We start from the raw sequence: 26,548 nt of genomic DNA on the forward strand, positions 1-26,548 counted from the left end.
TCCTTCTGAGTTAGAACCACTTCAACAACAAAAACCTATTTGTAGGTTTTATTTCAACAGAATTATTTTCTTCTCAAAGAAATCTTAAGCCTTCAGCAAGGAGTGAAGAAGTCACATCCATTCTTTCAGACAGTTTTAATTTTCTTCATCTCCTCACTTACCCTGACCAGGATTGAACTGGATTAACAGAATGAACATGCTTTGATCCTGCCCCAGACTGAATTTATCTTAAGTTTACATTCGAGGTACCATTTTTCAAAAATGCTCCCACTGGCAAAGCACTGTACAGTTCTTAGCAATCCATCACACAAAATATTTAATTCTCCACACTTGCTCCGAAAGCATATGCAAAAATAAAAAAATGTAGAAAATTCAAAATATGTGTAACCGTTGATTGGTTCTTGTTTGGTTTTTTTTCAAGTCCCAGCAGCACTGAAGCCGAGATATCTTGCATTTAAAACARACAAAGCAATGCCCCCTAGTGTTCTCTGGAGAAATCCCATACAAGGCTGCCAAAAGCCTTAAAAAAAAAGCATGTACCATCTTAAGTGACAATCAACGTTTTGAAAGCTTACAGCTCACATGCAGCATCCTTGGAATTTTCCGCRTATGACTGTGGCCTGCAGAACTATTTGGGAAGCTTTCTTTTCCTCCCCTCCATTGCTGGTAGTTGCATCATAATTTCAAACGTCATCTGTGGACTATCTTCCCACCGGGGCATGTGCCAAATCACATCAATCACCCTGCACCTTCCCCAACACACAGCATTTGGTACCCTGTGTTAGTGACCCAYCACACAAGCAGGATGTAATTTTTGGCTCAAGGAGCTTTCTTGCAGAGCTCCAGTGTTTAGTGGATTTCTTTAAGGCCACAGCTGACCCAAAATATTGATTAACTGCAAACAGAACTATCCAAAATGAAGACTCAAACAAAGGAGAGCATTCTCATAGTTCAGAAAAACTCCTGCAGAGCTATAAAAATATTTATTTACATCCTGTACACATTACAAAACTCAACTTTGCATCTCACAAAGGAGTGGAAGAGATTTTATAACTGGAGGTTGGAAAAGCAAAAGGTAAAGTCCTTGATGAAGGCTGCTCTTAAATGAACAGATAGGACTCCTTAAATTTTAYCATCCATTGCTCTTGAAAGGTAACTGCTAAGCTCTCACCATCTAGACAGATTAAAACTTGAATGACTTTGATTAAACTTTTAATCACAACAAATACTTTAAAAATAATAAACAATAAAAAATATCYTTGTTAGACCACTGTGCATTTGGTTTTTTACACATCATTGACCTGCTGCAGATAGAAACCACAGATCAAAAGAGAAGAAAAAAAAAAAAAAGAGAGATTGGAAGGAAACACCAGCTCTGCCCATATCCTCTCTAAAATAAGGGGGGAAAGATGAAATTGAGGTTTCCTCAGAGGGAAGTTAGCTTGGCCTGTTTGATAGGTAAAGACAGGGGCTGAGGTCTTTGGACCAAGCATCACCCTGCACCTTCTGGAGGAATTTATTCTTAAGAACAAAACATCAGAAACATCTTTTAAAAGTTTTGCTCATAAAAGTCAAACTCTCCAAACAAAAGCCTGCCAGAGTGACCATGCAAAACTTACTTGATACAAAGAAAACAACCAGTGAGATCATATATCTAGAGTAAATTCTGGACTTGATGTGGCACTTGTGATGAGCCTTTCAGGGCTCTGTATCTGCAGCCCTTGTGTCTGAGGCAGAAATACAGAATTTGGATGTAGAAATGGGATCAAATTAGACATTTTTAAAATTAGGTTTGAGCTAGGAAACTCCACTTCAATATTTAAATTGCATTCTCCTCAGAGGGCAACCAGTACATATTCTAACTAAACTAGCAAATACTTTTTTTTTCCTCTAATGAGGGGTGGTTACTGCCAAGCATTCTGGCCTGCAAAGAAATTATTTTTGATCTTGTTATACATGTAATCAAATTAAGGGAGAAAAGAAAGCAGTTTAGAGACCATCCAAAAGACAGCCAAGGGAGGATATTCAGTGTTTGTACCACTGCACTAGGAATTCGTATTTCTTACATGTCTGACCCAGCACATCCGTGTTACTGAGTGTATGCACAGAATACTATTTTGGAGAAACTGYTTGTACATATATGTTAAAGAAAAAGCTCTCAGGATCAGATTCCTCCCTGTCATTCTATTTGCAGGGTACAGTGTGAGGAAAGGACCATTCAAATTCAAGGTACAAAAAAAGCAAGGGAAGGATCTGGGGAAGACAGACATTATCTCGAGAATCCAGTTTCCAGCATGACTGAACAAAACAGCTTTCCCACTTCAGTTTATTCAACAGTCCAGTGCCTTCCAGACACATTCTCACTTTCCCTGGGAAGAAGTAGAACTTGAAAGAGTATGGAGGAAAATGCTTCAACATTCATCACAGAGAGGCCACACACATACTATCATATTTTGACAACATGTGTGTTCTTCTGCAGGGCTGGAACCATTCTAGTAGTGCTTCACTAGGAAAAGATGACAAGAGTGTCCAGGTAAGACACTAAAATTATCTGAACTGTCAGTAGTTTCACCAGTGAAGTATAAACAGAGCCCTTCCATTCTTCACCTTGGCCCTCCTCTTGCACAAGTGCTTTGCTATGTGTCTAGTGCTGGTGCATTCTCCTTAATTTCGTTCTGTGTCACTCTCTGCAGGTACTTCAGTCGCATGGGAGGGAGCTGCTCATAAATGTCAAATCCCAAAGGACTCTCTGCATTCAGCAGTCTGTAGTACAGCAGGTGCTTTTTCAAGTTCTGAAGAAAGAAACAGAAAGGTATCTAATCTTTTCCTTCATCTCCAACACAACATAGTGATCTACMAATAGTATAATTCCATCATGCCCAAGATATTTAATTGCATCATCTTCAAAGGCAAGTTTCTTCCAATAAAATTCTTTTTTTTTGCATGAGAATTCCTCTTCTAAAAACAACTCCACTGTCTCCTCAACAGCTCCCCACAATGACTTCTTGCCAGAAACACAAGTGGATTTTTGAGTGTGATCTAATAATTTACCCTGGGGTGTAATCACAGAGGGCCAATGACCCAGCTGTGTCACACAAAGAACAAATTCTGGCAAGCTCCTTCAAAAAAAAGAAAAACCTTATACATGGCATGTCCTGTTCAGGGGAAGCATCGAACTAAGAGTTAAGACCGTTCACTGCTGGCCATCTATTCATAGTTATGCTACAATCATTCCTCTAGCATCTCTAACTATCCAGATATAATGCTGCTTGGACAAGAGGCATGGAAATACAGTACAGGAGATTCATCTAAGTTCCAATGGCCTCAGCATTCTGAGGTCCATTACTACAAGAACTGGTTAAGCATATTTATACACATTGCAGGCCAAAATCTTGTTGCTAATCTCCTCTCATTCTCAACTTATCAAGATAWTTAAACACAAATTTCAAAAGCCAAATGTAAGTCTGTAAGAGTACCATGTATGGAAAAYTTAATTCCCAGTGCACAAACTGAATCTTACAAATCCTACCTCATCCACCAACAGCCACGTCTTCCGSAGCATGCTTTTCCGAGCAGCATCTATCTCCTGGGAGCAAAACACATACTTTCCTTAATATGGTGCAATAATACCTTTGCCCAGGGGCATACAGCACTCCAGAATGATTTGTTCATTATAATGATGAGCAGCCTGTTCCAGCAGAAAGTGCCYGAGATGGCTATCACTTAAATCCTGCCTCTCTGCTCCTTTCCCTGATCTGATCTCAGCTGACTTTTCAAACCTTCAGGTACAACTGCAGATCAGAGGTGAAGTGCTGGTAGCAAAACTATTCATTGCTAGAGGCCCCAAGGCCACGGGAGGGCTTCTGTTTGGTTACTCAAGCAAAGTCAAAGAAAAGATTATTACAKCACCTTAAGATTGCTAAGGCAGAGGGCAAATCTATTACAAGCTCTCTCTGCCTGATCATATTTCTTATTCTTTCTGCTTTATTCTTCCCCCCATACCAGATAACACATAATTGCTGACCTCAAAGATTTAGGTAGGACTGGCTACCATTACTGCTAGTGCTTTTGGGTATAATGAACAAAAGCTGCTGCCTCATATGTGGATGCTCAAACAGCTGACGAGTCCTCAACACKTTTTCTTACAATCTTTGTTTTCAAGCCCCAAAGGTCAGTGATTCATCACAAGCCACACTGGCCTCACAGGGAGAGCAGGTGCAAAACCCAAAGACTGCAGCCCTGAAGCTCTGCTATCCATTACTTACCTGCGTTGTGCTTTCTTGGGAGAAAATAAAACTGTTCACATGAGCCACAGCCACCACGTACAGAACAGGGCACCAGGCRTGGCGCAGTGCACCAGTGACCAGCGTGCGGAAGTAGAGTCGCAGGAGGTTCAGRTTATCCTCAGGAGGGGAAGTGTAGYGCTCAAGAGGCACAGGAAACTGCAACAAACCCAGCCAGAGACATTACAATTTTTTGTCAAAACCTAAGTAGCGATAGGAAGTTCATGACTTCTAAGGTGCCCTTCCCCAGCTGTTTGTGCATGCCCATCTATACAATGCAATGTACTCCAGTGGCATGACCCCTGTTTGCAGCAGATCCACTACTGCCCACCCTGATTCATCTGCCTTGACAAAATGTTGTCAAGAGCTGTTCAGCTTTATGGTGAGATGTTTTWCTAGTCCTATCACTGCAGCTGATTTTTGGCACAAGATGAGCGGTTACAAAGTAAGAAGGCAGAATATTTTTGACAGCACCACTAAATTCTATCTCTTGGGCTCTGCTCACTCAAAAGAAAGTCTTACACTTGACAGGCCAAATTTTCTTGCTGGGTTACTCAGCAGAGCACAACTCCAGTATAACTGTATGTGTTAAGATAGTTAAGAGGGAAAATGACTATTTGTCTATGCATGGGCAAGGATGAAGTTCTCACCAAGGTGTGAAAACACTTACTTAAGGGAAAGGTAATTGCTAGCAGAACATGGGGTGCGACCCATGTTCATACATACAACCTATAAATYAGAAGAAGGTTCTGAATGGTCAAGCAAGGTATGGGACAATTTCCACTGAAGACGGGGAAATTTCACAGCCACTTCCCTCCATATATACGCACTAATCAAGGCTGGAGAATCACAAGCCGGAGCACATCAACCCAGAAATAGGGGTGACAGGCAATTGCCATAAGCCAGGATTACCTGCTGTAATGGCACTCCCAGCGCTCGCAGGATATTTGTGTGCTCCCCAAAAACAGCRAGACGCAGATGAACACTGAAACGCTTCTGCAAAGGTAGAAGAACAAAGACTCCAAAGAGTGGATCTCCAAAGGACACACCCTCAAATTGCTCCAGGAGATTTATATAGAGATCATGGAAGGATGCCAAACCAGGGAGAGGAGCATCCAAGTTCAGAGAGTCCAGGGCCTTGGGYTGGCAATACACAGAGAGAAGGGCAGCTGTGTAGTGATGGACTGGTGCTTCTAGAAAGAGGTCATTGCCCGTGAGGAAGACACACATAAGCCGTGCAAGTTTGGCAGCAGTCGGGATGCTCTGAAGGGTTTTAGAACGCCAGGTTTCCAGCAATAAGACCCACTGCAGGTTCCAAGTCACAGTGTTGATGAGGTCAAGTGGGAGAGAGTTCAGAACAGCCCCACGTGTCTCTGCATTAGTCACTTTGTTGTAGAGGCTGATAAGTGGAAAGAATGGCCAGTCTGAAGGGAGGATGGGCCCTCTGACCTCAGGAAGCAGCATCGACTGGATGAGGTAATTCCGCCCTTGGTAGGATGCCTGAGAACGCATGAGGGTGGGCTGCAAGTGGGCAAAGTGAGAGAGGTAGCAGGAACGAATGGAAGGAAGATTCTGGTACGATTCTTTCAGAAGGRCACCACGAGTAACCTTTGAAAGAGATGCTGCTGCAGAGCCAGGCTGTGCCAGTTTGGCACTGGTGCCCAGATGCAGGATATCAGAGAAGTCAGCTGCTTCTGGCCCTCCAGCTTTCCCTTCACTGTAAGATAAAGAAAAACAACTTTAAGAAACAAACAAACACCTGAAACACAAACAAACAAGACATCACATAAATTCATCTCTACATTCTTTCTGGAACAGTTAGAGTGGTACATGCATAGCACTCAACACTTCCTACATCATTCAACTGTTCTAATATGGAGGGCTTGTAAAGCATCAGCTATCTTGGAATTTACAGGGATTTCRCAGAACCACATTTGCAGTTAGCAACAATGAGGCTGTGCCATGAAAACCCTCCACAGAATGCCAGTGTAGCGTGGAGGCTGAAATCCCTTGTCCAGAGAGGCAGCCTAGTTACCAACACCAACATGAGGGTGCTGAGATGAAATACTTCATATCAGATAAGGCCTACACAAACCAGTAAGACAATTCCCAAAACAGCTTTGCAGCTGGCAGAGGCAAGGTCAGGGGAACCACACAGACTGATAGAGACTGAGCATGTGAAAGGTTTGTCAAATCCCTATTGCACAATCTCAGACCAAAGACTCAACATTTTGTTGACCCAACCAAAAAAAAAACCAAAACACCACTGCATAAACAAACAAATCCACTGGGAAATTTTCCCTCTTTCTGAAAAAACCTAGTATCTTGTTATAGCACATTGGTTCAACCTCCTACAGGGATGCACCGTGGCTAATTTCAAACAGATTAAGATGAATTCAATTCTTCTTGTCCAGGTATGAGAGTATTCATATTTGAGAGTATTCATATTTGAGATGCTTGTGATTTCTTTCAGTGTAAGGTGGAAGACATGGCATTTGTCAAATCAGCAAAAATTTGTGTAAGAATGTGAATAATAAGGATTTGAGGAAGATTCACTAAGCTTCTCAGGCTATATAAATTCTCATTTATTTTCTAGATTCACTACTCTCTGCTAGGCCTTAGTGAGAATCAGTTAAATCAGGAATCACATGAGCCTTGTCTGTCACAGAAGAAATCAAAAGAAACTGGTCAGATTCYTCAACACTGCTATATCAGAGAAAAATATGCAACTACAATGCTTGTCTGATTAGAAGGCTCTGTGTCTGGAAAATACATCAATGAGTAWGTAAAATTCAACTCCAGGCCCTGTTAAAGGCCAAAAATTGTGACAAAATTGCAGTGCCAATGTGTTTTTTTCCATTTTCCCCATGTTTTCCCACGTACCAGACTAGAGAAAGGAAAAAATGCAAAGCTTACGGAAGAAACTCTGGATTAAAGGCAAGATCCAGCAGGACCTCGTGAGCCAGATGCTCACTCCCTGGCAACAGACGGCTTAGCAATGCCATGGCAACACAGTGATGGAGTGAGGCATGCTGGGTGTAATCTGRACAAGTGCCTGCCTGTACAGGAAACAAAACGACAGATAAAAGCACTGTATCATTTGTCACTAAGACAATCAACAAAGACACAAGGGTCAAACAAGACACAGACCTCGCTGGAAACTGAAACACTGAGGCAGACTACAAGAGCTGTCAGCATTCATACCAAGAGATCTAGCTGCTTCCCCTGGCTGCCTTAGATAGTCAGACATCTTTTTTAGCACCACAGCTGAAAACTTTGCCCTTACTCTACCATAAAGACAGGCAAAAATATAATTTTTCCATCCAAAGTATTTGGGAAGTAAATCCCCATATCAGTAACTGGAAAGATGTTCCTTGCTAATGGGGCATAAAAGTCAGCAGAAGAGGTGCCAGAGGTAAGTGAGATACAAGAAGGAACAGAGATGTGAAGAGCAGCTGCCAGTGAAGTCAGTTCCCCTGGTGAATGAAATGAAAGGAGTAATAACAATACCATTCTCTGAGCCAACGCTAACACAAARTACTGCAGGTGATATTCATGGCGTAGGATCCACGCAGATGAGGGAGTTACAGAGGGAGGTCCAGTCTGCCAGCTTTGATGCAGATAATCCTTCAAGCCTCTGAAGCCCAGCACAGAGCTGTACTATAATGGAATCACAAGTGAAGACAAATGATATTAAGACAGTCTGTGTTTGGAGGAAAGCAAAACACAGCCCTCTCCAAGGCCCACCTCCTACTTCTCACATGAGAATTCCTGTTGGCCACTCCAAAAGACATCTTTAAAARCAGCCTGATAAATATCTGCTTTTTCTGCCTCAGGGCTCACCTGCATCCATCATGACCATCCCTATCACAGGTAACTAATAGTCACCGCCTACATTTCCCACAGTGTTTTGTAAGGCAGAAAACTGGCCAGTGGCGTGGCTCAAAATGTTTTTCTCTCATGTAGCCCGATATTTCCATTAGTAACCAGTCAGCTAATTCAACATAAGGTGACACAGGAAGGTTTGAGAAAGCTTATGCTAGGTATCCAATTCTTCTAGGGCTCAGCCATTTGCTCTTCAGAGAGCATGACTCACTCATTCTAAAAATTCAGAACAAACCAAAACAGGAAGAAACCTCTTCAGTCACTGTAGCACTCATTCTCTTTTTAATATTATCCCATTTCTCTTTGTTATATATGCTTCAACCATACTTTTACTCCACTCACACTCAAGTTTTATATTTTGCTTAGCCAAACAAGTTACTCAACTCTTCTCAACATTTTTTATAAATCTATCCTTTAAGCATCACCTGCTCTGTAATTCCAGCTGCCTGGTGTCAAATGAATATTGAAATTCAAAGACAATATATTTTTCTGATCCTCATCCCACCTGTTCTGAAAGTGGGGCTGTTTCTCTCTATAATACTTCGATACTTTTTAAATAAAAAACAATTTGCTTTTAACAGTCCTTCTAATGTCTCTTTTTGGGCTTGGGAAGATACGAATAGTAACCTCCCTCACAAGYATATCATCATTCACTTACAATATACAGTGAAAAAGTCTATTCTCACCTTGCTGGTCAGGCCCTTGTGAATTTGAGTGATGTTATTGATGAGAAATAGGAGGGCAGTGAGGAAGGGGAAAGGTGACTTGGAGCCAACCAGGCTCAAAGGAGGTTTGCCCCCAGTGCAACTCAGAGATGCAATGCTGACGACAGATTCTGGTGCCGGGGAACAGGACAGAGGGTTGCACAAAGCAGAACATGGCCTGTGTGAACAAATAAAGAGAAAGGGTTCAGGTCAAAAGCATTCACAGTGCTGAGGAATTATCTTGTTGGAATGTTGCTATCTGAACTGTACCACACATTGCAGTAAAACAGAAGCCCTGGAGACAGTGAAAGGAAAAAGCCAGCATCACAGTTGGCACACTAAGCACTACTGCCATACAAGCTAATGCCAGTGAGCTATCAGGAACTCTCATCTTCAGCTAAATTGGTCATGATGAGCAAAAATACTGATGCAGTGAGGCATGTCTGATGTCAAATATATGAAAGCACTGGATCTTTGATTTAAAAAAATACGCCTTTCCCCACGTACATACGCACACAAGGCTAATAATGCTGCCCACCCACTCAAGACATTTCAATAACAAACTTATAGGCAAAGCCAAAAAGCCAGATTATACCTAAAACTGACATTGCAAAAATGATGCCCTTTATGTATTAACAAAAATCATATTTTAAAATGGTATKCAAAAAGAACCTAGCTTTAACATACATGAACATGTCAATGCAAATCACTCACGGTGTGTGTGCTCTCTGCAGAAGAAACTACAAATTCTCACACCAGCAGTGCTTGCAGAGCCCACAGCAGATAGACCATGTCTGTACAGGTAACATCACCATAAGGAAGAGTGATCACATGCAAGATGCTCAGCGGTAATAGGGTAATAGGGCAAATCCCATAAAATACCCATATCATTACTCTATGGCAGAAAATCAATTGCTTCAATGCATTGCTCTTTCTACCACTGGGGTATTACATGTAGGAGATGCACAAGCACATCTGGGGCTCACAGAGTACCCTGAACTCCTGGACCTAAACTGCCCCAAAAGTCTAGGCAAAAGTGTGAAAATATTAGGGCAGAGATTAGCTGACTGTGATTTTTACCAGTCAGTGTTAAGAATAGCCTAGGASAATTCCTGCTGATGAGCTCTTATAGCCTGACCAAATCCATTGTTTTCAGACGTCAGTGACAAGTAGAAAAGGCTCTAATGAGTGCCCTTGTATTAGAAGCTTTGGTCCGGAAAGCTTCACATCTCAGTTTCAGTCATGAAAGAACATGGGCTTAACTGTTTGGTGACCATTCAAATACCACTTGAAACCAAAAATTTCAAGTGTCCTTTATATCAGATGTTCTCAGAGGCAATTTTTCAAAAAAAAAAACTCTGACTGCAAGTTAGGCCTTTTAGATTCCCCACTCTGGAAGATTAATCACAGCCTAGTAAGGAGGCTCCCTCTAGAGCAGAAAGACAGAATATCTGCAGCATTTAACTGCTCCTAGAGCCAGAGCTTATGTTATACATATGTCTGAAAGAACAGTTTGGTATTTGTTCTTTTACTTCTCTGCAGAGGTTTTCAAAGCCCAAGTGAAGCTCTGCAGGAGCTTAAGATGTGATTCTAGTTAAATTCTTTTATATAAGCAGCACCACACAGAGCACATGCACACACACACTCACCTCATCGTGTAAGAGGGACTCAACCAATGSTACTTGCACCACGTTTTTTTTTTTAGACCAGTGAAACCAAAGAAGAATTAATGCCAAAAGTGACTAAAATAATCTGAAATGGATATGAAAACCCCAGCCACATGGTAAAGCAGAGATGCAGCAGCACCAGTAGAAAAGGTGGTGCTGCAAAACCTGCAGCCATCATGCTTTTTCTGTGAGGGGAGAGAGTTCAAAGCAAGGTGTTGACAGAGCCCTACTGCACTCTAATTCCCCCATCTGGGGCACATTGCACAGGGAAAGAAAGTGGGAGTGGGGAGAGCTGTCACAAAATACAGCACAGAAATAGAGCTCCCTTAGCTTCTGGCAACAGCAACAACATATTTGCAGTGGAATGGTTTTACCTGAGCAAGTCCCACATGCTGTCTATGGCTGGCTGGCTGAGAAGAGGCTGCAGTACCTCAGAGGTCAAACGTTCCAGTTCCTCTAAGCAGTCAATTGGATTGACTGATGGCTGTAGAAGACATGGAGAATGACAGGAAAACACAGTGAATGACCACAGCATCCAGTGATGTCAAAAAGACAGACTGATGTATTTGCTTCTTCTGTGTTTATTATCTTTTTGCAGACCACATCACCTACATAGTGATACTGCTCTAGCTTAGAGCCRGCCTCATTGCTCATAGTGTGGAAGTTGAGAGCTGGCACCTCAAGGTGTTCTCACACTCAAGTATTAAAATGCATCCCAGAGATTCTTAAGTGGCTGGAATCAAGATATGGGATCCTTGGAATTAGGATTCCCTAAATGAAAAACTTGGCTAAGCCCCCTTCCCCATACCATCTACATGTTCCTATTTAAATTGAAGATAACACAAAGGTGATCAGAACTACCTTCAGAAATCTGAGTGGCACCATGAGGGTCTCCAGAAAATAAAATTGAAACAAAATCAGCTGCGTAAAGTGTGATTGACCTACCCATCAAAGCATGACTGCAGATGAACACTGCACAGAGGAGGAACTGGGGCTTTTAGAGAATCATCCAAATTCTTCTGACCTTAGYAAGCAATATTCCAGGTTGAAGGAACATGCTGGCAAATTTTAACTTTTAATCTTCATTAGAATGCTGCTTTGGGACACAGAAATACTCAATTCCATTACATAAAATCTGATTTTTCCCCCAGGAGAAATCCACCTCCAGAAATCAGTAAAACCTTTCTGAAGATGTTAACCTTAGTTTTTAATAGTCTAACAAAAATATTCCAACTAGGTCCCAGTATAGACTAATCTAATTACTATACTATACAAGTTGATTTTTTTGCACTAATCTATTCAATTATGTGACATACAATTTTTTTTTAAATCAGCTAACCACAGGTAGATGACTGAACTTCTTTCTAAGTGGAAATTCAAACATTAACACAATTCAAAGACTTGAGAAATTGTTTCCTCAGCCACTCCTCTGGGATATCTGTAAAGGTTAAAAAGGAGCACCAACCTCTTAGCTGTCCTGGTTCTCTAATGCCCAGGACATAATCACAGCACATGAAGGGTGTATCAGCTTTTGGGGCACTGAACACATCTTTGAGAGATACTGGCAGTTGCCACACCAGCCATAACTAACAAACTCAGTTGCTTTTGGTAAGTTTCACAGAAGTTGCACAAGTGTGAATAACTACAGCCATTAAATTACCCCCATACCTTCAACAGAGCTCTCCCAAGYTAGAACTCAGACACGTCAGCTGGGCAGTTAAGAGGAAAATTGCATTTATCTTTAGAACATGAATCTTTAAGGTAGCTAAAGCATAAGACATTATTYTTCAACAGCATCACACTCATGTCACCTTCAGAAAACTCACTTGAAAAGATGATCACATACTACAACTGTGTGTTACAACTTGACCTTGAATATCAGTGGGGCAACAAATAAATTTATCTTTATTATTTCCTATCCAAAGTTCATACGGCATGACCCTCAATGCTCAGTCTTCCACCCACATGATTGCAATGTAGGTGTCCACATGTAAGCCCTCAGACCAAAGCAAATGGAAAAATGCATGACTTGATTTATCCCACTAGGAAAAATGACTGCCAAATTAAATTGGGTTGTATTTGCTTCATGCTTTGGATCTCAGTAGTAAATCAGAACAATCACAGTAYTACCACACACCTTGTTTAAGACTCTTTGATCCCAAAGGATGAAAGGACAAAAAAGGAAGAGAGATATTTGGCACTGCTAACACATAGAGTCAGCAGACTTAKGTGACCCTGAATGTCATACAGCCTAGATATGAGCTGTGGTAAACATAATCAGTGTTCAGCTAGATGCCTCCATATGTTTTTAAGCACTGCCTCTAAGTTCAAGTTTTCAGACATAATACACAAATTGATGCTGGTGAGATGAGAACACAACCTGTATTTTCAGCCCTTACCTGTTGGCTGTAAGCACTATAATAAACTCCCAGGAAGATCAGACAAGTTGTGGTCAGAGGCTGCAGAGTTTGCCAAGTTTCTGCCTGGGATATCTCCTGAAGGATTTTTTTCAGACTTGTCTCAAGGAAGGGCTGTAAGCCTGACACTTGATTCCATGCTACTGGAGGAGGTGGAATCTGTTCACTATCTTCTGAGCTATTGCTGAAACACAATGGAAGAATGACAGAGGATAGCAAATAAATGTCAAGCATCGGTCACTCTAAATCATTTTTTTAACAGGAAGATGTAGTCTGGAAAATGATATCCAACAGCAGCAACCAGGGGAAAAAATATTTGCATATTCCCACAACCCAGAATAAATAATTAAGGCAGAAAGCATAAATGTAGAATGTACTCTTAAAGCTGAAGTTTCTTCTCCTGCACTACTCTGCCCCTGAGCAATGCTGTAGCTTTACCAGAAATGCATCTCAGTACTCAGCTTTAGTTAAAGAGCTTTTTTTACCTTCCCACCAGAAAATGTTCCTGTGACTGCAGCAAATCCAACTGCTTTGATGTCTATCAAAACCAACCACCTCTCAATCCTGAAACATCTTGCTCTCTGCAGAGAGGTTCTTTCATCCAAACCTCAGGGCATTTATTTTGTTTACCCCCAAGGAAAGGTCAAAGGAGCTTCCCAGCTCCTTACAGTAGGGCATTTGGTTAACAGTGCTCTTTCTGCCCCATAGTATAACACAGATTCTGACTCCTGCCTCTGGCCAGGATAGCAGGCAMACAGCTGTCAGATGAGACACTACTTCTGGTTTTGTGCAGGGGTTCACATGTGGGACAGTAAACCATTGAAAATGAGGGGGGAAAAAACAGGTGATAGCCAGGTCTCCAAAGCAAAGAAAAGGAAGTCAGGATGCCAACTACTCAGCTGCACAGAATGGTGACAGAGACAGCCTACCTGCTCAACTTGGCCTGCAGCTCTGCCGTGTAGCCTGCTGTTTGTGTCACATGTGTCAACAGAGTAACCACTGCTGCAGCTCGCTGCACAGACAACTCAACCACAGGGCTCTTTCCAGTGCAAGCGCTCAGCAACTCGGGCAGGGACTGCAAAATCCTCACCAGCACAGGGTAGAGATCACTGTAGTATGAATCACAGAATAGATGAGGTTGGAAAGGGTCTCTGGAGATCATCTGTACTTCAATTCCCTGCTCAAGCCAGGTCAGCAAGATCAAGATTGCCAAGGGACATGTACAGCTGGATTTTGAATATCTTCAGGGACAGAGTTCACTATCTTGCTGTGCAACATGCTCCAGTGTCTGATCACCTTTACAGCAAAGTTAGTAAAGATTACTGTAAAAACACTTCAGTAGAATTTCCAGTACTTCCATTTGTGCTTATTGCTTCTTCACTTTCCACTGGAAGAACTTGGCTCTACCTTCTTCACATTCTCACATCATTTATTTATAAAGTTTGTAAAAATATGATTATGAGAATCACCACCACCACCACCACAGTAACAAAAATAAACAGATATGGAAAAACAATGACAAAGGAAGACTACAGCTATTCCAATTCCATCTGAAYGGGACCTACCTCATACTCTGCCTCCAAATACACTGATTATCTTTTGAAAAAACTACTTTGATTTTATTCTTGTGGGGAATAGTTCTCAGATTCTCAGCCACACTTATAGTCTTACAACTTTAAGGAATCTTCTGCTGTTTCTTTTCTCCATATTATTTACAGTGCCAAAATAGTATATACAATTTTTACTCTTTTTAAGTCATACACCAGATTGTGCCAAAGAACACAAAATACTTTGTGGRTGAGAATCTCCTTTCTGAAACTCAATACTGGCCTCCCTCTGACTCCACTTCAGAGCAACTCCATAACCATCTCTGTTCTTTTAATTCACTGCAATTACAGGGAGAAGATTTAATGGTTGAGCTAGGTCAGACTTAACACCAGTGCAAACCTTGGTAGTACAGTACAAGAACTTCTACTGAACTGGAAGTCGATGCAAGGTACAGTTTCTCTGCACTAGTCTGCCCAACTTAGCATGGTGGCTGCTGCCCACAGACCCCTAGGTCAAGCAGATTCAATCCTGGGTGTGCTGCAAACCACGTGTTTTGATGTCATACAAGCACAGCTTATTCATCCCTTCAAGGGGAAAAAAATGCAGCTCTAAAAAGCTACAGTGGTCTCCCATAGCATAAAGGAAAACCAACAAAATAGCAGTGCTTAAACACTGTGAGGAGACAGTGAACAACCAGAAAATGACAATATTCAGCATAAATTACTTCAGGGAGCCAAAGAAAGTGAGGTAAGACACCCTGAAGGGAATAGACTGAGCMTGGAGATGCCTTTCTTTGCCCCTTTGGAACAGGATGCCTCTGGTGTGCCCTCCACCCCCATTCCAGCTCTGAGCTGTACCTGTAGAGGTCACAGGCCTGCCCGTAGCCAGCAGCCACAGCCCACAGCCGGAAGGCTTCRGTGCTCAGCCTGACCGATTCTTCTCTTGGCAGAAGCAGATCCAGTGGGTCTTCAGCAATAAAGCGACTTAACCGACTCTTCATTTCAAACTTGTTCAGCTGAAAATAAAACACAGGAAAAAGAAAAGGATGAAGAAAAAAAAAAGACAAAGGGATAAGGGAAATCAGTTGCATGCATCATTATCTCATTGCTTTGACACGCACAAAGAGCTGTAGATTTCAATTCAGCTCATTSTAAACCCTTCTTGCACTGCTCAAATCTGCTTTTATTTTGTGCAATCTTAAGGAGTAGACTATAAAAGATCACTAAATGGTCAATGGCTATTAAGACAGAAATATTCCTGGAATGGATGCCTAGGAGTACCTACTCCATTCCTAACACAAATCAACTACACCTAATTAACTTCTGATGGAGGTTTGTCTAACCCCACGCACAATCCTGTTTTGGATGTTCTCTGCAGCGTTTAACTGATTTTTAAAAAAAATAAATAATTTTTCCTCTTTAAATAGTCTCTTAAATAGAACTCTCTTAGTCAAGATTACATGTAAAGATATACTCTGTGAAAAACAATGTGTACAAAAGTACTGAACTGATGCTGACATTCCTTTGGGAAGGTCATACTAAATGGGTTTCAAAGGTTCTACAACCTAAGTCTTTCTATGATTCTGTGTTTGTTTTATGGAAAGGGTACCTCCCGCCTATTACTTTCATAAGGTTATAGAATTTTGATGCCTCGGAAATGTTCTGAGGTATTTTGGTATTGAATTAAGCATGACATGATTCATTTGCAGTTCTCTAGAAATAATTTTTATCCTCCCCTACATCTGGGTATTTTTACTTACCATAAAAAAGAGCTTCTCTTTCCTTCTCCCACACATACAAAAGCTTCTATGTGTTCTGTCTAAACAAATGAGGTAACAATGTCTTTTTCACAGCACAAGGACATATTATACGTAATTTAAATTTCAAATGCTTTAGAGACATCTTGTAGGGAAATCAATGCACACCAGCAAGAAAGCAAAGGAGCTGATGAGTCAAAACTATAAATTCTGACACCTCTCCTACAGAACAGAGGACAAAGTTAAATTTACTTCCAGGAGGAAGATGGATGAACTTTGTTGTTAGCTAAAATAAACTTGTACATTGATGGTTTTGATTTAGTTTTTTATTACCTCCACTCCCACATTTAAGGGCATATGTAACAAAACATATGAGAGTGTAACAGTAGCAAAGCCTGAGTGTCAGAAACCATCCAAGCAATTTTTGCATGCCTTGAAAWACCTGCAGTACACAAAGCCTGAAGTAGAAAAATATCTGAATTTTACTGTTATGTTCCTAGTGCCACTTACAGTCTTTAAATATCCCACTGTCCATGACCAGCACATTATTGTCTATATTTTATAACATAGTCTGGCATTCTGTTGATTCTAGCAATTTCCTGGATGGCAATTTGTTAGGTGCTGTCAACAATACTGAATGAAAAACCCAAAGTAGTGCTCTTTGCACCACAATGGGTGCTGCTCTTGGTAGATTTCAGGCATTTATAACACCAGCATTACAACATATATGAGGGAATGCATTTATCTCTGAAGTGGAAAAGCTGTCCAGAAGTAAAGAGGAGCTGAAAACAATGATGAATTGTCTCAGAGGTATTAAGACAAATTAATGGCAGAAAAGTTCAAGCAGGGTTATAAAACACAAGGATAATGATTAAATCTCTGGTTTACACAGTCTTATGTTGCCAGTCACTGAAACTTGGGAGAGTGCAGAGCATCACACATCAGTGTATGCTCTAAACATCTGCTTCTGGTCAGTATCACTGTGCTGGGTTCTGTGACTTTTGCAGGAGTGCACAATGTAAATAATAAAAAAAAACAGAGAAAAGCTTGAGACAGCTCTTCTATCATTATGGAGGAGAAGCATCATTTTAACGACACTGTCAACAATTCCTTCAAGACACACTGAAGCACCTTCCTCACAAGGATTTCTTCAGCTTCAGCTCAGAGTCACCATCAGTTAGTCTTCTCCTTCACTTAGAAAGTCAGGCATGGAAAACAAAGGCCTTTGCAATCATAAAAGATCTTCCAAGAACCACTCACCAGCCTGGCTGTTGCATTTCGGCCTCCAGATGCCAACACCCTGATGAACTTCATAGCACTGGAGCAAGCAACTCCGTGGAGACTGGTAAGTAAAATCCCTGGTTCAGCCACTTTGGGATCCCACCGAGTAGGGAGAAACTCCCTGACAATGGTCTCAATCAATCGAGGACAGTCAAGCAGCTGCAGAAAAACAGCAGGGAGCACAAAAACTTAAAGGTATGCAGTTATGCAGGCATGCAGAAGACATGTAAAACAGACCAATTTGTCTGGTCTCCTTGCCATAACTTCACCTGATCTTTCTTCCCGTTTCCAAACCCTACTCCATCGTTCTTAAGCTCCTATAAAATGGGAGATTTACCTGGCTGCATGCTTCAGWGGAGTGCCTTGCTATGTGGGTGAGGATGTGCAGTATATCCAGGACTACTGTTGGAACAGGTCGCACCACCTCCAGGATGTACCTCAGCCGGTGCTGGATCCGTGTCTTCAAAAGTCCCTGAAAGGTGTTAAAAAAAAAAAATTCAAAAATCTGTTATGCTCTAAACAAGTGCTCTCTGCACTTCAGTTGTGGGAAGTCAAAAGCAGATTCAATTACATCTTCTGCAGAGACTGTTTTAAAATTAGCAGTTATGAAACAAATAAGTCTCTTTGGATTTGCAAGAATGCTGGCAAATGAGCAAGAGTTATCTGAAGAAAGCAGGAACAACTGAACTTCTGAATCAATCCACCAGCTGGAGGGGTTTGGATATTCGGGTTTTGCAGGCTATAAAACTTAAGTGAAAGAGAATCGGGAAATAACCTTCTCTATAAAAGACTATTAGGGAAATAAGCTTCTCTATAAAAGTCTATTAAAATCTACTGCCAGTGAAGAAGGTTCTCATGTTCCTGGAATAATTTTGGCTAGACACCACCTCCAGCTAATGCAGCACTCTGTCTGATAGTACCTGTCATGTCAGAGAAAGTTGACAGAAACAAAGAACAGACATTTTGCAGTAAGAAAAGAGGTGCATAGGGATTATGTGATTTTTTTTTTTTTTTTTATGATCAGTGGTGGTGCCAGGAAACAAATCATCAGTTTATGTAACACTGTGATGCATTCCTGGCTCTGGGAAAAGGAACATCCATAACACCTGAGTTAGAATGACTGATAGCTTTAAAAATCTGCAGCCAAGCAAGTCTAGGCCTGACCAAGTTCAGCAGCTAGTTTAAATACTCTTTTTCCAACTGTGTGAAAAATTGAGTCATAGCAGCAGGTGTGAAATGGCACAGCAGTGGGAACAGAGGGGAATTTTATCCCAAATACTTTCTGAGTTCAGGCCACTCAGAACAACCTGAATTAAGCTGAACCATGCACAATTCTGTGTTTACAGAAGCACAAACTGATCTCCTGTCTATCTACAACTCTTTTGATAACTTTTTTTAAGTGACACACACCTAGCAGAACACAACTGAAATAATGAGGCCTCTAACCAAATGCCYAAGTACAGTAATTCATTCACCCAGTGATGCTTATAGACCAAGTGTCATTTGTACACAAGCTCAAGGACAAGGATGAAGTAAAGTGATAACAGGTTTTAATGACTGCAGCAGGCAAGAGGGGTGCATCAGCTCCACCAAGGCTGAGTTAGAGATAACAAAGTTTGCTATTTTTAGATCTCATAAGAAAAATACGGGATTAGGCTTAAAATGTGGCAGGAATTCCTTCCAAATGCTATAAAACTCCTAATCTGAGAAATGCAAATATGACATTTGGGGAAATGGTAAGTAGCCCATTTATGTCAAATAAAAAAAGAATATCACTGTAAAAATCTACTAGTTCTGAACTATCTAGCTGTAATATTCTTGTTTGACTTTAAAAAAGAGMATACAGACATTTTAATAACAGCTGGGACCTTTCCACTTTTAACTCAAGTATGAGAGCCTGAAAATCATGCCTATACACAGTCTTTCAGCACATCTTACCAGGTTATCAGTGTGTTGTTATCAAATTCCCCAGAGGAAGTTAAGAGATATTAATGATACTGAAATCACACAAGTCCAGTCGCAACATTTTTAGAGACCAATAGAATTATCYTCCTGGTAATATATGACAGAAACAACCAACAGCCAGGTAACAGTTCTTTTTCAGAATGTTCCTGTCCAGCCTCCACAGGAGGGTAAATATTTCAGCAGCACACACAGCACTGAGTGCTGAGCCTATTTTCCTAAAAAGATTCTGTGTCTAACTCTGGGCTTACCTTTACAACATCATATCGGGCCACATCTGGGTCTGGCTTGTTTTCATCCTTTAATTTTTTATCTTGAGATTTTTCTGTTCCATTTAACTCTTCCTCTTCCTCCTCTTCTTCCTCCTCATTGTTAGGGACAAAGGGAAATGCAGCCATCCCTTGGTACCATGAGAAAGTCCAATCAAGATATTTCTATAAGGAATGTTAAACAATATAAAATAAAATTCTCGCAAAGAAAGACAAAAAGACAAAGATGAAAACTTTACAGGGATGTTTTTGATTATGGAATGCTTTATTGATTCCCATATAATCCCAAGAAAATGTGAACACAATAAAAGGTATTCTAAACATATACAAGCAGAATTCAAYGCTTTTTCAGGGAAATAGTTTTAGCCTGACACATACACACTCGGAAAAATATTAAATTACTGTGATGTGAAATAAATTCACTACACAGCTAACAGAAATTTAGTTTAACTAAAAAAAAAGTAAATATATAAATAAATAAAACAATCACCAAGGCTCAAAGCATTAAACTGCAATTTGGTGTTTATTGGCTATATTCCCATTTCTGGACCTGTGTGAAACTTAGGTCACAAATAACACAGGAAGACCATGCAAAAATTGTTATGATAAAATAAAAACTGGTCTATTTGTTCATGYTTGCTTCACTTTTGTTTGAACATCCCTCAGCTTAAGCAAACTTAAAACCTCTTTTTTGTTCACAGATTATGACAGTGTTAGGTACCCTCAAGMTCTAGGGAAATAGCCCAACTAGGCTACTAGTTTCCATTCTTCAGAGAGGAGATTGCTCCCATAACAGATGTACTTCCCCCAAAATGTTTTAGAATATGAAAGACAGCCAAATCAAATGCTTGCCCTGCTTAATAACTGCTATAATTTTCCATTTCCTGTGCCCACAATCAGAAACAAGTACCACATTAGTCAGAAAAGCAGTGGTAGATTTCAACTGCCAAGTGCTACCAAGGAAGCACAAGCTATTATCAGACATTCAAAAAACCTAAAAACAACACAATATTAACTAAAGATGGTGAGTGAATGGCATGGTCAGAAAAGGCCTGACTGGAGGGGATGAAGCCATGAGTCCATCTGGAATAGAGCTTGGAACGACAGTCTTCCTTCCACCAAGAGAAGGAAAAGCATCATACAAAGTAGCTGGGTTTTCAAAGAAAACCAAAGGAAACTTGCTTCCTTCCCACAGCCATCGATGGATGAACAAAACCTTCAAAGAGCATAATGTTTATGTGTGTTGATCTTCTGTGTTTACAGTGTTTATAGTCTTACAAATTCCGGAGCAAAAGGCCAGGCTTCGAACCCTTTGCCTTTCTCAAAGACCTTTTGAAATTCAGCAACACAAGACTCTAGGAAGGACTGTCTGAGCTAGAAAATCTACTGACACAGCATTCACAGAGCTGATTCTGGCAGCAACAGTCAGCAATCCCTGCTTGCACAACACATCACACTATAAGCTTTGATCTGAAAAATCAGAGCACTGCAGACACTTAAAAACCAGAGTAACACCACAAGAAAGAAAAGTACATTAAGAAGCTGATTCATAGTACTAATTACCTACCATGAGTGGGCAGAACTCATCTAGCAGAACTCCATTAGGTTCATAGATAGAAAAGTTGCAAAATACAGACAAAGCTACCTGCTCCTTCATTTCTCTTGCCTCCCACCAGGGATTGCTCTACAGGCCTGGTAGAAGCTGCAGCAGGCTTCTACCCCTTCTCCTCTACCACCAGCGCCTTTGCAGTCAGCCACAAAAGCAGCTCTCAAAGAAGGAACTTGTAACACAGCCCACAGCAAGCTTGGCCTACAACAGACTGCTTCTGTCCAACCAGGAGTACATCATAATCTTGCCACTCCAGGTTGTCTAGTAGCCCTAAACATCTGAAAGTTTCAACCTTCTAACGGGTGAAAAARTATCAGTGAGAAAATAAACACATGAAAAGCCAAAATTAGGTATGTATCAGTGTTACGAAAACACATGGGAACAGCAGAAAAAGGACAGTGAGAGAAAAAAAAAAAAACCCAGCATAATTATGAGGCATAAGGGATAGCACAGAAAGTATTAATCTGTTATGAAGAAAAGCTATTAAATAGGAAAACAACACAAGAGGCCATATTAAAAAAAAAAGTTCTACACATACATAAGTAGTGGCCTGATTCAGATTGCAAAGGTATCAAAAGAAGAAACTCAGCAGCCTACACTGAATATAATCATAAGGCAGAGCAAATTCAAACAAGAGGGAAAAAAGATGCCAGAATCTCTCAAACTGGGATAACACATTCCATTGTCTTTCTTAAAGCACAGCAATGACATTCTATTCACCATTAAGCTAACACATCCAGTAAACTTTTGCTCAAGCTACACCATGTCTTTTCATTCTGATTCCTGTAAAAAGTTCAGCATAAAATCAAACCCAAGCTCTCAATGATTGTCTTACCTCATCATCAAGTGACACCAGCAGAGCCCGGAGAGCACCAACAGATGCTGCCATGACATTATCCACAGCATCATCCAGGGAGAAGCGCAGCAAGAACAGAAAGCCAGCGTCAAGCAGCAGACGCAGAACGCTGCCCTTCAGTGAGGAGGCAAACTCTCCAGCCCGAGCCTGCAAAGTGTGCCAGACAGAGCCGGGGTTAAGGCTGTCTCATCTCAGCTGGATACATCTCTGGGCTGTCACATCTCAACATTCTGTATCTTTGCATCTTTCCACTTCTACTGTAAAGCTGCTAAACTGTTTGGAGGTTATTTTTCCTTTACTTTCTCTTCCATTCATTTGACAGAGGCACACAACTACAGTTCCTTAATGCAAGAAATGCTTCATTCTAAAGTCTGGACCCATCTTTCTACTTCACCCTGTTCTGTCCCATCACCCTTCTCAAAACCACTGTGTTTCTTCTTCTCTGACTCCAGTGCCTCTAGGGAGAATGTTAGCACTTTTCCCCTAGTTAGGTGGAAATGTGTACAGAAGTATTCATTTTGCTTTCTGCTCTTGGCACATTGCTCTATGAGTAGGCTTGGGTTTTTTTCACCTCCTACAGAAAATGCACATCATGAAGCTGGCTCAGACAACACGAATGAAAGGGTCAATGGCAAGAATAGGTTTGTCACAAAAGTAACATTAAAATAAAACCAATTTGCAACCATATTTACAAGAAAACTGAAATTGCAGCACTGCTGTTGAACAGCACTTGAAACAATATGTTGCAAGAACAACACTCTGGAACCATCCAGAGAAACCTGCATCTCAATTTGTTTTATCCCAACACTTAGCTCATCTAACAGTAAAGATCCTCAGTGAAACAGAATGCCCTGCTGGTGACTTTGCTCATCTTCACTGAACAGCAGAAAACAACTAGTACCAGAGAATCTGATCCACCAGAAACTTGAATTATGGGGAGAAATTCCATAAAGTGACTTACCCTTTGAACAATACGACCTAAGACCTGTAGAGCCAGTGTCCTCTGTTGTGTAACTTGGCTGCGAGACAAATGAAAGAGTTCTTGCAGAGAATAACCAGCCCTCTAAATGGCAGGAGGAAACAAAACAAAGAAATAAAAAAAACCCCTTGGCTACAGGTAAAAACAGGCCCCTTAAAATGAGATTAACTTTAAAATACTGAACAGAAGATAAACTGCAAGCCAGTGCTGTTTGCCGCTTTGTGGCAATTGCAGAAGGGATTCTAATCTTAGATGTCACAGGAGAAAATTGAACCTCTTAAGGAAAGGAAGTATATGCACCTTTTTCCAACACCACAGAACCTTAATAGCAGCAAAAAGAAAAAGCATTAAAAGTTTTCTGGAAGTAATGCAGTTAATACAGGCAGACACAATTTGGCCTCAGGAGTTTGTTTCTAAAGAAAAATTACTGCATTTTTCTAAGGGGTTTTTAATCACTAAAAATCTTGACACAAAAGGAATCTACTAAATCAAACACAAAAACCAGAAATGTGTACCTTTTCTACTACATTACACCCACCTACCTCTGCCTCTTCTCCATGGTGGTGCAAGCCTAGATGTGTTGGCAAATCAGCATCTGCAGGAATCAATTCTCCTTTTAAACTGAATCGAGCTTGCATTCCCTACAGCAAAAGGGTGGAGGGAAACTATTATTTCTATTGCTGTCCACTCCATTCATCTCTTGAAACAACATTTTTTACATCACCTGCTGGAAGATGACAGTTCAAAAACTCTTCAGGCCTCAAATTCTTTCTAAAAAAAGAAGTACTCCTAWCTTCCCTTTTTTCTCAGTTTTACACCTGTTTCATCCCAGATTACAACRGCTAGACTCACTTCCTAGTACTCGAGTGCTACAGAGTGATTGTGTATCATTGCATCCAAAGATAGAGTAGCCGGAGGACTTGTTTTTGAAGGCTTCAAATCTGTTACTGCTGAGAAGCACAATCCAGAACAAAAATGCAAAGTATCAGTTTCTGCTTTCAAACCTTTTTGGTTTTTTTCTGGCGAGGTGGGGGCAAATCCTTCATCCATTCCAGCTTCTCAAACTCTACATTGTCCATGTGAATCCACTCCTTCCTGGGCTTCACAGGCAGATCATCATCTTTGTGTGGGGAGAAAGAAATGTCAGTCTTACCTTCCAAGGCAGGGATGAAGGAAATACTATTCCTTCCTTGCCAAGCTACTTGGCTTAAAGACTGCATCAAATACAATATTATGTAAAATAAAAAGAAAACTATTTTCAAACTGACTGTTGTCTCATGCATAAACTTCAAAGGTTTAAAGCAATTTTCATCTTTCAKGAGAGCAAAAAGAGGAAGTAAACAGCACTGTAATGAAATTCACAAAGCTAATTTAGGAGAAGCTGAACAGAAGTCAGGATACAAGCAAGGCAAAATTATCAGAACCAGCGCAGAAAAACCAGCCCTGCTTTTGAGAAAGCAAACTAATATCCAAGGAAGAGAGTGTTAGGGGGGACATGAAATGATTGAAAAGTATTAATGCAGAGAGTGCAAGCAAATTATCAGAAGTCAGTATGATTTCAGCCTAGATACACTGAAGACAGCACAATATTTGTGCTTTGGTTGCATTTGTGACTCTGCCCTTCAGTCTCCCTCCTTAAAGACTTGAGGAGATCATCTTGGRAAAAAAAAGATCAAAACAGCTGGAAATTTGCACAGCTTTCCAGAGGCAACTCAGTAGGTAAGCTGGAGAGTTGAACAAGAATTTCAAAGGTGCAAGTACTAATGGAAGAAACTACTAACTTAACTTTATTAAGAGCTTTGACAACATGAATTTGAGAAAGAAGGCATTTGTGCTTGACATCACAACAGTTGCCCTAGGAAAGAGACATATAAGCATGTGGAAGAATCTCACAAGTAAAGAGACCAGAGAGATAGAACTAGGAAAGGTCAGGCTTTGCTACTAGGATACTACCCCAAACCAGAATGAGAAGAGATGAGCTAGGAAGTCTTTGCTATCTGAAAAGAAAGCACATATAAGGACTGCAACAGGCAGTCTAAAGGTGTGAAAAGCATTAGCACAACTCCTGCTGGAGCAGCCCAGAACTCATCTGCATTGCAGCTATTAATCCCAGTACTCCGGTCTTCTCTTGCAAGGAACAAGGAGTCCCACTGAGATGCTCTTCTTCCATCAGATCTTTTCCTGCTGATAACTGACCTGAAACCTAACCTTTTACTTTCCGCCAATTAGCAGATAAACTTTCAAGAAGGGCACTCATCCTCTCCAGGATGAAGCTTCACCCTTATGATCAATGTGGTATTGAATCAGGCAAGGAACCAAGCACAGAGTTATCTTGCTCAGCCAGAAAGCTGTTCCACAGAATTTCAGCCAAAGGCTCAGCATGCATTTTAATTGAAGAGAAGGAAAAAGCATGTGAAATGTACGAAAGTGGAATGTTTGTGGGTGGTAGATGCAACATGAGAGGAAATAAAATCAGCAGAAAAATAAAATATATTGACATTTGTAATTTAACAAAATGTTTTCTCTATTAATCACTAAATTGATAGGGTTGAGCTAATCAATCTATGAATAAGATTATGCATGTTACTACCAACCCTTAGTAGTATGTTCTTGTCAACAAGAAAAGATGGATATATATTTCAAGACATCAGCAGACTGTTATGGAGAAATCCCTTTAGAGAAGAACAAGCTGGCAGTGYGAATGCAACATTTGCACTGAACTTTTTCAAACTTGGGTTTCATTAAAGGCTAACACCTAAACTCTTCACTTTCTGCTTTGCTTTCCCTTTTTTCTCAGAGCCAGAATTTACTTTTCTATTTGATAAGGTTACAAGTTGCTGGATAAAGGCTTCACCATCTTGTTTCTAATTGCAGTGGCCTTTTACTTCATTAGAGAGGCAGGTCTGACTTTTGAGCAATCATACTGCTTTGTGTCATCAATGGAAATTCAGCATGACCATTTCTGCTGGTCTATTTATGGTGAGCTTACTTCCGAGTATAAACAGATGCTGAAATCCCAACAATAAGTACTAATGTCAAACTCATTTTTACATTCCTGTTGACCAAGAGGGCTGCAGGCATAAACTCAGGTATGGGAATGGCTTCCCTTGGTCTTTTAACTATGTTTCAGCTCACCCTTTCTTTGTTGTTTCAAATAGCCTGGGAAAACTCTTTTTTCTTGTGCTCTTCTGTAGGAAGCAAAAGATGTCAGAACACAATGTTCTAAAYACTGAGCTATTCCCAAAAGCATTACTATTACCATTACAGGCTGAACAACACACTTCTATTGCTCCCAGGAGAGCAAAAGATGTCACTTAACCTGGTGCTACTTG

General features: G+C 40.7%; 1 protein-coding gene across 3 annotated transcripts in view; it reads right to left on the bottom strand.

The window, feature by feature from the left end:
* Positions 1-966: 966 nt before the first annotated feature.
* The window catches only part of RPAP1 (RNA polymerase II associated protein 1), a 46,844-nt gene continuing 21,262 nt past the window's right edge, over positions 967-26,548 (bottom strand). For all 3 annotated transcript variants that reach the window (XM_057365683.1, XM_057365690.1, XM_057365675.1), the window contains 18 exons: positions 24,221-24,336; positions 23,759-23,857; positions 23,199-23,300; positions 22,217-22,384; positions 19,755-19,937; positions 17,879-18,013; positions 17,521-17,700; positions 15,362-15,519; positions 13,886-14,065; positions 12,939-13,140; positions 10,914-11,023; positions 8,855-9,050; positions 7,794-7,943; positions 7,200-7,342; positions 5,196-6,000; positions 4,266-4,442; positions 3,530-3,586; positions 967-2,792 (listed from right to left, as the gene is read on the bottom strand). In XM_057365683.1, coding sequence (XP_057221666.1) covers positions 2,637-2,792; positions 3,530-3,586; positions 4,266-4,442; positions 5,196-6,000; positions 7,200-7,342; positions 7,794-7,943; positions 8,855-9,050; positions 10,914-11,023; positions 12,939-13,140; positions 13,886-14,065; positions 15,362-15,519; positions 17,521-17,700; positions 17,879-18,013; positions 19,755-19,937; positions 22,217-22,384; positions 23,199-23,300; positions 23,759-23,857; positions 24,221-24,336 — 3,317 coding nt within the window. In that variant the 3' untranslated portion in view covers positions 967-2,636. The remainder of the gene's footprint in view (positions 2,793-3,529; positions 3,587-4,265; positions 4,443-5,195; positions 6,001-7,199; positions 7,343-7,793; positions 7,944-8,854; positions 9,051-10,913; positions 11,024-12,938; positions 13,141-13,885; positions 14,066-15,361; positions 15,520-17,520; positions 17,701-17,878; positions 18,014-19,754; positions 19,938-22,216; positions 22,385-23,198; positions 23,301-23,758; positions 23,858-24,220; positions 24,337-26,548) is intronic.

This window comes from Malurus melanocephalus, unplaced genomic scaffold (genome assembly GCF_030028575.1).
Source record: "Malurus melanocephalus ecotype Western Australia unplaced genomic scaffold, MMel_1.1 scaffold_2, whole genome shotgun sequence".
NCBI lineage: Eukaryota > Metazoa > Chordata > Aves > Passeriformes > Maluridae > Malurus > Malurus melanocephalus.